The 11,855-nt window shown below is 30.1% G+C and overlaps 1 protein-coding gene across 12 annotated transcripts in view; it reads right to left on the bottom strand.

The window, feature by feature from the left end:
- The window catches only part of LOC107456149 (E3 ubiquitin-protein ligase hyd), a 98,806-nt gene that overhangs the window by 24,397 nt on the left and 62,554 nt on the right, over nt 1-11,855 (bottom strand). For 4 of the 12 annotated variants that reach the window (XM_071178255.1, XM_071178258.1, XM_071178257.1 and 1 more), the window contains exons 31-35: nt 10,345-10,461; nt 7,054-7,125; nt 4,619-4,867; nt 2,396-2,649; nt 741-960 (exon numbers count right to left, since the gene is read on the bottom strand). In XM_071178255.1, the coding sequence (XP_071034356.1) occupies nt 741-960; nt 2,396-2,649; nt 4,619-4,867; nt 7,054-7,125; nt 10,345-10,461 (912 nt within the window). The remainder of the gene's footprint in view (nt 1-740; nt 961-2,395; nt 2,650-4,618; nt 4,868-7,053; nt 7,126-10,344; nt 10,462-11,855) is intronic. The other 8 variants (XM_071178256.1, XM_071178259.1, XM_071178261.1 and 5 more) reach the window with 3 other exon arrangements.

Below are 11,855 nucleotides of genomic sequence, written 5' to 3'. Positions count from 1 at the left end.
AATTACCCCAGTGGTCAATAATTACCCCATCTGTAGGGGGCAACATTTGATATAGTTTCCTATAATCAATTATAATGTTTACAGTAGATGTGAAACAATTAAACAAAAGCTTACACTACTTTTATATTAAAGAAAAAGAAAGTGACTCAAAATATTTATTATTAAGAGAAGAAGGGGGATCTTTGCAGAAATGTGTACATTTTGAAACGCATCTTTGAAATGGAAAATACAGAAAGCAGTTTAAAAGATACTTATTTTGTTAGATTAAACAAAAAATTATTATTAAGTAAATGTAGTTATACTTTAGTAAAGTGTACAAGCATTTTTTTCCATGTCTTAAATTTAAAAAAAAATTTTTTTTTGAAATAAAACTTAGGTGATCATTATTTACCCCAGAAACAGAGTGATCGTGAATTACCCTGGGTCACCCTAGTAGATAAACATATATAGCAGTAGCTCATAGAAGAATTTCATTATCAATCCTTATAACACAACTTTTACAGAACATGTGAAAGTACACATCTACAGAAATATTACACAGACAGAAAATTACGCTTTGAATGGTCACCATTTTTTAAAAGATGAAATTAAGAAGCAAAATTCCCAGTAGGTGATTTTTAAATTGCCTGTCTTTCCGAGGTTTTCCCTGTTCACCCTCTGAAGTGGCTATTAGATAGTAGTTATAAATATGTTAGCAGATTCCATATAGATTCAAGTGTAAAGGAAAAAAATGTAATTACCTCTACGACGACTGTCAGTAGTACCACCGGAAGACCTCCCCTCATTTTCATTTCTAGACTTACTGGACCTGGAATGCTGTGATGTGTGCATAGGATGTGATGGATGCGAGGGATGAGAACCAGATGTTAAAGCACAGCCGAAGCGAAGTTGAGCTTCAGTGGAATCCATTACGGTGATAAGCCATTCCCATGTTGGTCTCAAGTGATACTCCAAATAAATCTGCAAATTATTAAAGTTGCTATTCAGAATAAACTGATTAAAAAGAAACATATGCGTACGTAACATGAATCGCAATTTTTGAGCCGGTATTTTAATGACTTTAATTGGGTGTGAGATGAATGAATCAGCTATACAGTGGAAAATTCAAATGATATTTAAAGTATAAGAGTCTTTAAAGCAAAAAAATTAAAAAAAAAAAAAACAATCATAAGCAATGATAAAAAACAGTACGACAATATAGCTTTAAAAAAAATCAAATATATATATATATATATATATATTTTTTTTTTTGGAGTTGACTGATTCAAGCAGAGCTTTTGTGAAGAAATATAGAAAACTTGTTACAGAAAATAGATATATTTTTGGTTGAAAAGTGTGCACTACCCATTGCAGATGAAAAAGTGAAGTTTGAATCAGCATTTGTCGATTTAGATCACTTGCATTTTTTTAAAAAAAAAAAAAACACTGACTAATTTAAATTTAAAAAAAGTTTTTTACTTATTATGTGCATAGTCGTCATTTTTGGATAAAATTCAATACACCTTAAACTTACTTACCATTTATATAAAATAAAATAAGTGTCTAGGAGTTAATATATTTTCTTTTAATCTTCTTTACATTTGTTAATATTATCAGAACCTTTCTTAACATAAATAAAAAAATTAAAAAAAATTTAAAAAAAAATAAATAAACTCTTTGTAATCTTTGTTTGTTTGATTGATCCACATTTTTAATATAAAAAATTAAATAAATATGAAAAGAAAGCTTTGACTGAGCAAAAAAGAAATATTTTAATAATTTCATTTGATTTTTTTTTCAAGTATTGTTATTTTTACATGCAATTTGATGTTCTGCATGGGGCAATATTGCAGTAAAAACTCAACCAGCTTTAAATTGTGATCGTGGCAATATAATTTTAAAAAATATTAGCTCAGATAAATTCTTCGAAAAAATCTATCATGGGTGCCACTCTAAAAAAATTTCGAGACTGAACTTATTTTTTTGACCTATTAACAAGGTCTATCATTGTTTATTAGAATTTTCACAAACTTATAACTCACTGCCTTCAAAATGTATCTTGCCAAACTAATGGTCACACATCAAATTAATAATTTACTTATTTTTGTAAAACATTTCTTTTTCTTTTTTGTTTACAGCATATAAAATGAAACAGCAAAGTTTGTACATCTTTTTGCAAGATGAACCAACTGTTGCAAGCCGGATGCGGAATTCGTACCAACCAACCATCGATGGGATTCGAACCCAGTTCACCTAATTGGAAGGTAAACGCTCTACCCCCTGAGGCTCTTATTTAAAAAAACAGCTTTCGTATCAGTTACGTTTCAATAATTGTACACGTTTCAAACAGCAAAACATGGGTATTGAAACATGAAGATGGGTGAAAAACATGGGTATTAAAAAAACAAGCACAAACCTGTAAATTTAATGAATCCTGGTAAGAAATGTCCAAGATTCTTGGCAAACTTGGCATGAGAGCATGGTAATCTTGCAGCATAGTCACAAGGTCAGCAATTTGTCTCATCAAAATAGCAAAAGCCCTGGCTAGGGATACGGATGTCGTGATGGCTGTAGCTGTACATTCTTGAGTCACTGTTGCAGACACAGAAGCAGTTGTTCCAGTGGCTCTTCTCAAGGACGAAGGGTCTATGTAAATGAGTCCACTTGATCCTTTCAAAAATAAAATTTAAAAAATTTAGTAAAAATGACTTTTCACCAATTTTCCAGACACAAGCAAAGCACTCAACAACAATAAAATACTGCAAACATTGACTCTTTAATTTTAAAATAAAGTCGTTAGTTAGCTACAGAATTCAAAAGAGATAATTTAAGTCCACATTGCCATAAAACAGACACTAGATTGCTGGAAGAAGAAATTATCTGAAAACTTTTTTCTCAATTTTTTTAATCCTTAATTTCAAAACTGTGAAATTCACAGCAATAATTGTAAAAAAGATTTATGATAATACCACGTCAGGGTTGCCACTAAGATCTGGAAAAAAGAATTCCATGTGTTTTCCCTGTACATATTATACACAATATATTAAGAGGAAACAATTACTGTGCTCATGTGAGAGCTATATTTTGCTAACTATATTTCTTAGTTATAATTGCTGGAAAAAAAGCTGAACATACTTGAATAATGCTATAGTAAATTAAATAGTTTAGTATAGCAGAAATATCATGGTTTGATATCCCATAGATTAAACTTTGAGTGGTCACCATTTTATAAAAGACAAAAATAAGAAACAAAAATTTCTGTAATTTCCTAGTTTGTAAAGAAAAAATCAAAATTCCATGCAACGATATTGCAAGAGAATGAGAGCTTCAGAAAGAAAAAAAAAGGGGGCACTGGTAAGGGCAGGACAAATAAACAAGACTTTGCATATAAACAAGATTTTGCATAAGTAAACAAATTGTAAATTTTAGATCAGTGCAACTCCAAGAAAATTTTGTCACAATATAAATTACTGATTCGCAGATTCCGGAGAATCAACTGTCTTGAGGTTCACTGAATTCCACAAATTAGTGGAAGAATTAGATGCCTGATGACAACCACTAAACAAGGTTCATAGAGATAACAAGAAGAAGTTTTCTACGACAAACCTCTCTAGCACTAATATTTTTCTGCAAGATACTTTAAGTAATAACAAATATAGATTACTAATTTTTTTTAAAAAAAGCCTCGTGTTTGCAAAAAAAAATTATATGAGTGATATTCTTGCATTTTGTGGGGGTAAGCACAATAATTATTTCCTTCTTGCATTTTTCAAATCATCATATTAAAAAAAAAAAAACAAATTCTGTGAAATCCACAGCAGTAACTACTAAAAAAAAGATCAATTGCAAAATCATGCGAATCAGATTCTTCAAAAAGGGATTGATTGTTGTAATAAACATCATATTAAAAATACCGCATACTTATAACTAGGTGAAAATCAATAGCAATAACTTCCAAAAAAATAAAATAAATAAATAAATAAAAATAAATATTACTTGCCCTGAAATAATAGCCCGCTTTGTGCTTTTCCCCATTTGTTTTCTGCAAAATATCATTCTTACCAACGTGAGTGATAAACATATTACAAACACAATCAGAACAAAAAGCATATACGCTACCCTTTCTCAGTGTAATAATGGAAAGAAATTCATTTATATATACCATGTATGATTAATTACGAAAAGTTACAAGGGGAAACGTAATTCGCGTGGAAAGAAAAACTTCTACTTTAGCGGGAGAAAAAAAAAAATCGGGTAATTTTGAGTTCATCAGTCAATTGAGGTAAAATTCGTGAGATTTTTGTATCAATTCTAAAGGGAGGGAGAAGAACACAAAATTTGTGAGTCACTCGCAAAATGCGGGAAAGTTGGCACTTCTGGGAATAACTAATCATGTCAAAGCTAGAGTTAAAGACTTTTTCCACAATTAATTTTTAATTTTTTCTTGTTCTCGCTCATTGAATTAAAACTTTTCAAAACAAATTAAAATCCATCAAAAGATTGATGCTTTCATCCCTGTACTATGATGTAAAAAAAAACATGAATAAAACTTACTGACATAAATAAAATAAAATTTATTCAAATCATTATAGATCAGGTATATAATACTAAGAAAATAAAATAAAGTGAAAAGACATACCCAACCTACCAGAGGTAGTAATTGGACCACGACCCGACTCTCTTTGGCGTAAAGCCCATTGCATGTGCTGTGGTGCAAGATTCGGCCTCGGACCAGAAGAACCACCGTTGCTACGACGTTCCAACTGCTCATCGAGAAATGCTTCCTCGGTATCGGGTTCTGTTTCACCAGCTTCACTTTCTTCTTCATCCTCAGCATTAGAAGATTCAGCAGATTCATCCTCAGAGAAATAAGGAAGGCTAGTAACACCTGTAAAAGAAGAACACTTAAAATGTTTTTTTTTTTTTAAACAACACAAACATTTTTATGCAGTTGTGAAATAAAAATATCATTAAAATTATAATACTTGTTGCACATTTTTCTTGTCCTGAACATTATGTTTATCAAAGTAATTTTCTCATAATTCTAATTTTCTATTCTTTTTGAATTTCTTAAAAATCATTCCAATTTTTCAGTTAACTCAAATGAAGAAAAAAAATTAAAACTGTCAAAAACTTGATATTTATTGATTAACCTTTCTTGGCTCTAATTTTCCATTCTATTACACTAAAAATAAATTTGCATAGATACCTACCAGATGCAATCATCTACTAAAAAAAAGATAAATTTTGGAAAAAACCAATTGTACTGTTCAAATATTTGGACCAACTTTTTCCTATATTTCTGCTCCATCGCTTTTGCAAGAAACAAGAATTACAAAACCAGAAGGAACAATTGACTCGCACATCAAAAGAGTCATATTAAATCAATTAAAACTAATTTAATGACTAACATTTTTGCACACACATTTCTTCATTCTATTTTACAAGAATGGAATTTAGGTAGATAATAATCGAGTGCAAATGTAGACTATGTGTTGGGTGAAGCCTTATTAAATTGATCAAAACAAATTTACTAATTTTCAGGTAGCTCTACTTCAATTTTACAAGAAACAAAAGAAAGCAGTTAAATGTTGTATGCAACAATCGGTACAATAAATACTATTTGATATAGTCGAAAAACACAATCAGACCGCTCCTAGCCGTAGAGGGCTTACGAACGGAGCTAACGAACCTATAAACGAAGACCTATCAAAAGATAATTTACTGGAAAGATATATTCAGAGCAAACGGGCAAAACAATAATGAATGCCTTATTCGAACATTTTCTCCAAAACACATATTCCAGTAAAGATGTAGATGAAATGGTCAATTATTTAACTGTGATCTTCAACACCGGTTTTAAGGAGATTGACAGCGACAGACGTCATGGGTAATCAAATTGGCAACACAACATTAGACACAAAAGGTCCGACTACAAGGCTTGGCAACACAACATTAGACACAAAAGGTCCGACTACAAGGCTATCTCGTCCAGCAAAGAGGCCAGATTTGTGGCCCAGATGGAAAAAGTGCATGGCAATGAAATGTACGAGTTCAAGGAAGATGTGCTGCTAGGTCCAGGCATTGGCGATATAACTTCATAAAATTATATATAGACAATATTAAGACTCTCACTTATACTCTGACAACAAAAAATATATTAAATTATAATTTTTTTTGTTGGGCAGTTGGATTGCCGTAAAACTATTCGATGGATATTGAGGTTGCTTTTGAGAATTTGTAGAAAGTTGATGTGGCCTTAGTTGAAAGCAACAAAAAGTGAACATTTTCCAAAATTACAACTTTTTTTTTTATGGATGGTTAATTGCAAAATATATGTACATATATATTTTATCTTTTTATTCTTGACAATTTTAAGATTAAAAAAAAGAGATACTTTTTCAGATTTTTTTTTATACTAACCATAGCTACATTTATACATAATCATTAATATTTGGTCTTTTCTGTTTCAGATTGTACAATTTAAAAATCGAGCAAGCACACCATCAATGCTTGGTGTGCACTGACAAATCCGTCACCATTTTTATATGTTAATTTATAATTATTTCGGGCTAGAAAAAATTGAAAATGTAGCTGAAAGGTGCCAAAATGAAACCTTCTTATAACTTATCCTTTCATTTCCCTGAAGGAAAAAAAAATTTAAAATGAGGCTTAAACTGAACCCCTAAATCAGAAAACCTCCTTCAGACACTGAGCTGAGATAGTAGAGGACTGAGTTCGATGGTTACCATCTTGTCTGGGAAGTAAAGACAGTTATGCCGAATGCTAACCACATCACCACCATCATACCGTTGGTCACAAAATCATGAAGTCATAATCACTGTGACCCCCCAACGTTCTAATAAGTTGATAAGTCTGTAGCAAAAGCATTTATTAACCCTTCCATGGTTTCAAAGGTTAGGAGGTTCGCGAAAATATTCTTTATTTCTGCATCTATATTCCCCAATGACGAATCAAGTATAAAGTCACCAGAACTCATGTTATTAGTTAAGGAGGAGAAACATTCTTGCAGATTTATCCAAGACCACATCCAAAAGCAATTCATATACTTACTATCAAATGTTTGATCTTCTGCTCTAAACAATTTCCATTTTCTAGCTTTTTTTAAAACTCCGTCACTGGTTCCTAAACACAAGAGACAACTCAATTAGACTTTCAGTTGTCATCTTATGAATATTTAACTTCATCTTTTCAATAAATGTTTTATTACTCATATCAAACGGAAATACACTTGCACTACTCTATTTACAACTTCTTTTTTTAACAGAAACATTCCGCACATTTTTAAATAGAAAAGATTAGCTTAATATCTGTTTTCATGGAGTGCATAGATAGACAGTTATTGAAGGAAAAGAAAGATTCCATATGGAGAAAAAACAAAGTTTTTCACTAACAGCTGAGATGATTTGCAGATAAAATAAAACAAAAAATAAAAAAAACTGATAAAGACACCAGGAAAGTTTACTGGATGTGACTGAATAATTCAACAAAGCAAGAAGAATTGTGATTATATTAGTCACACAAATTGATACACACTTTTCTCAATTTGCAACAAAATAAATTAGAAACAACCAAATCAAAAATAAATATAACCTTATACTTTTAATGAACATTAATAAACCAGCTGTAGTCCATAATCTATCGCAAGATCTACTATTAATTCAAAAAGAAAAAAATAATAAGCACATTATTTTTTTTAAAAACAGATAATTTAGAGTGAAACTAAATTTAAAAATAAATAACACAAACATTATGTTTCCAGAGGACTTGACAAAAGTACTGTAGTAAGATCTCAAAATAAATCAGAAAAGAAATAAATTTTAAGAGCAACAATTTTTCAGATATTTGCCACAATGTGAACAGATCAAATAAGAAAACACAAATGTAACATTGGTAGACTCCAACCATTTAAACAATATAAGCAGCAAGAAAAAAAATTTTAAATATGAGAAAACTGCCTAAATATTTTAGTTTTGTTAATGTTAGTGACAAACTTTAAGACTCTTAACTAATATTTTTATTTTTCCTGAAATCTTTACGTCGACTGTAATCTCTCCATGGTTTTCGGGTCTATTTACGCGCGTCACAAACAAAGATCAGAACATGAACTAAATAACAAAAAAAAANTTCTCAATTTGCAACAAAATAAATTAGAAACAACCAAATCAAAAATAAATATAACCTTATACTTTTAATGAACATTAATAAACCAGCTGTAGTCCATAATCTATCGCAAGATCTACTATTAATTCAAAAAGAAAAAAATAATAAGCACATTATTTTTTTTAAAAACAGATAATTTAGAGTGAAACTAAATTTAAAAATAAATAACACAAACATTATGTTTCCAGAGGACTTGACAAAAGTACTGTAGTAAGATCTCAAAATAAATCAGAAAAGAAATAAATTTTAAGAGCAACAATTTTTCAGATATTTGCCACAATGTGAACAGATCAAATAAGAAAACACAAATGTAACATTGGTAGACTCCAACCATTTAAACAATATAAGCAGCAAGTAAAAAATTTTAAATATGAGAAAACTGTCTAAATTTTTTAGTTTTGTTAATGTTAGTAACAAACTTTAAGACTCTTAACAAATATTTTTATTTTTCCTGAAATCTTTACGCCGACTGTAATCTCTCCATGGTTTTCGGGTCTATTTACGCGTCACAAACAAAGATCAGAACATGAAATAAATAAATAACAAAAAAAAAATTTATTGCGCAAAAATTTTAATATTTTGAATCTATAAACAATTTAAAATTTCCAGGGAAGTATTCTTCACTTAAAAATTAATATAACAGTTCTAAGGAGTAATATGGAAAAAGAAACATAATAAACACAATTCAAATAATAAAAAACAGGATTTTGTAAACAAATCAAATGAATATTGCAGTTTTATGTATATTTTGCATAGTTTTTTATCAATAATTACTTTGTTCAATACTCTATTTTAACTGTGTTTATAAAAATGATACTTTTCTTCAGAACTTTCGGAAATTAAACAGCTCATTTGTTAAATAAATGTAATGCCTTAGAAGATGTTTTAATTAAACAAAAACGATGGTTTGCTTATTTCACACTTCCCATCATTGCTTTAAATCAAATGCAACTCATAAAAAAATCATTAAAATTTAAAAGTATTCATGTCATCCATGTTGTTTTATATACTAAAATGATGTTTAAAAGATAATGTTTATCCATACTTATACAGAACATACACAGTGTATTTAACACAAAACATAAGATGTTCGGCCAATGTTTACATTAGATCCAGTAACTTAAGTATAAAAAAATAAGAAATAACTCAACAAAACCAGTAAAGGAATAATAATAATAATCAACAAGATGAAAATTATTTTGCAATTAAAAAAGTTTTTAATTTCGTACATAACATAAGTAATGAGATTTGATTTTAACTCTTTGTTTGATCCTTTAAAATGTCTTGTTTTCACTTAATAGTGTTTATGAATCAATGCTATCTTTTCAATCCCCACAATTAAAAAATTTTAAATTTGCTATGAAAGTTACGTGTCCATGTCTCTTCATGCTACATCTAATCATCCCACTAAACAAAAAATTGGCTGTCATTAAAAATTATATTTATCTTGCTCTTTTCCTACATTAAATTTGCAACGCTAAAAGGTTATGTTGCTCATGAATTGACATAGCTGTATCCAAATTTATCAAACATGCTACACCTTCAACATCTTTAGAAAAAGAAATTTAACAATCTTACTGTTGTGATGTCAGCCGACGTCACCTTCTGTCATCACTACGAGTCAATGACAACATATTGTAGTTTCTGAACAGCACCACTGCATTACCTTTCCAGAGAGTATATAAACACGTTACTAATAGATGTCCATTCGGTAATCTTTGTTACCTGCTGCTATGTTTTGTTGGTTTATTAAATATATATTTTAAGTTATTATGTTTCTTACTTAGAATACAACACCAAGGATACCCATAATTCAACACTTACGTTTCAAAATTCAATTTTACAAACCATTTCATTTTATTTTATAACCATCGTTGAACAGCCAATCCAATTTCGGGTTTACAACTACTAATGTTCAACTCTGTAGCCTTGTAGTTTTGAATCAATCCAGAAGACAAGGAAATCCTGGATCAGTACCCCCAGAGGTATGATTTGTTATGGGGAATGGAGGACTTAGTGACTCAACGGATTTAACGTGCACCAGTCACCTTTTACTCTTCAGCCAGTGGGATCGAGCCCAAGACCTCTTGGATACTGGCCCAATGCCCTACCAACCAAGCTACACTGACATTTCATACTTAATACTTATTAACATAAATAGCGTAAAGAGAAATAAAATACCAGTATCAGATCCAGCGGTAGCTCCCCCAGTTGTGGTACTTCTTTGGGCACTAGCATTATCTTGATTGCTTTGATAAGATGCACTATCAGGATTGCTGTCACTATCACTATCACTTTCTGAAAGTAAACACTTTAATTAAAAACCTAATTATTTATAATCATGTTTTCAAAAAATTACTAATTATTAGAAAAAGTTAACAATCACAATATAAAGATTAGAAAACAAAATATTTCCGCCTCAGTGAAGTTCATTACAACGAAAAGAATTCATACAGTAGACTCCCGATTACTCGCGAAATTGGGGGCCCCACAAAGCGTGGATAAGCAAATTCGCAGATAATTTGCAAAACGCTTAAAAAAGATGCACATCAATTTTTTTAATACAAAAGATAAATTTTAAGCAGTTTTCTTAACATTAAGAAAAGGCAGGAGGCTAAAATAAAACAGGCGCCAGCAGAGTTTTAATTCACTATTAAAAAAAGAACGCATAAAGCTATGTTTGATACACGTAAATTAATTTTCAGGAAGATTTTCTGCGCGATTTTTAGAAACTTTTATCATCCATCATTTGTAGTTCAACAACTGTAAACCATGACTCATATTGTCTTGCTCTTTATGAATGCCCATTTTCACATTTTCAATACTCGTTTTTACTCAGGTATTGCACTCGAAGCTGCAATGTTTAAATGTAGATCTATAATTTCATTAATTGTGAATACCTGGGCTACAAACATGACTGTTTACTAGAAGGGATTATTCTAGACTTTTTAGAAAGGTCTGCTTTTGTTGAATTGTGACAAATTTACTCATAATTTAATGAACATTTTAAAATAAGGTGCCGTTTTGGTGATAAAAACCAGGTACTTTTGAGTCGATGAGTTAAAAATAATAACAATTCCATTAAAAAAAGTATTTGAGAAGATCTATTTTTAAAGATACACTATTTTGAGAAAGATCTGTTTTTTATGATCAAATATTTTGTGAAGAGTCTGTTTCCACGATAAAATGTTTCGTGAAAGATCTGTTTTCAGGATAAAAAAATAATTTTGAAAGTCCTTCAACAGCCTCAAATTTACCCTAAAATAACCACCTCTGGCTAGTATGCTGCTCTCAAAATAGTTCCCTCTTGATGAATTTCTTAATTTTCAATTCTAAATGCTATGTTCTTTATTGCAAAAAAAAAAGTGAAGCGTGGATGATTCGCAAAGCGAATTATCTGCCTGCAGTTAATCGAGAGTTGACCAGTTACAAATCAGTTAGGTACTAGGTACTATGAACTACCAAAATTTGATACAATTAGTATAAGACACACATCAATTTAAATCAAGATCTTAATAGACAGGATGAAAAACTGTAAAATAAAAAGTAAATATTTAATTCACAAGTTTCTTAATAAGTTTCTAAATATTTTATGTTATTTTTGGATTACAATGCAGATTTTTTTTTCTTCTTTAAATGCAAAAAACAATCTTCCATAACTGAATAAGAGTTTGGCAAATGAAACAGTATAT

This window comes from Parasteatoda tepidariorum, chromosome 3 (genome assembly GCF_043381705.1).
Source record: "Parasteatoda tepidariorum isolate YZ-2023 chromosome 3, CAS_Ptep_4.0, whole genome shotgun sequence".
Lineage (NCBI taxonomy): Eukaryota > Metazoa > Arthropoda > Arachnida > Araneae > Theridiidae > Parasteatoda > Parasteatoda tepidariorum.
Note: the sequence above shows the minus strand (reverse complement) of the source record. Positions and strands in the feature narration are given on the sequence as shown.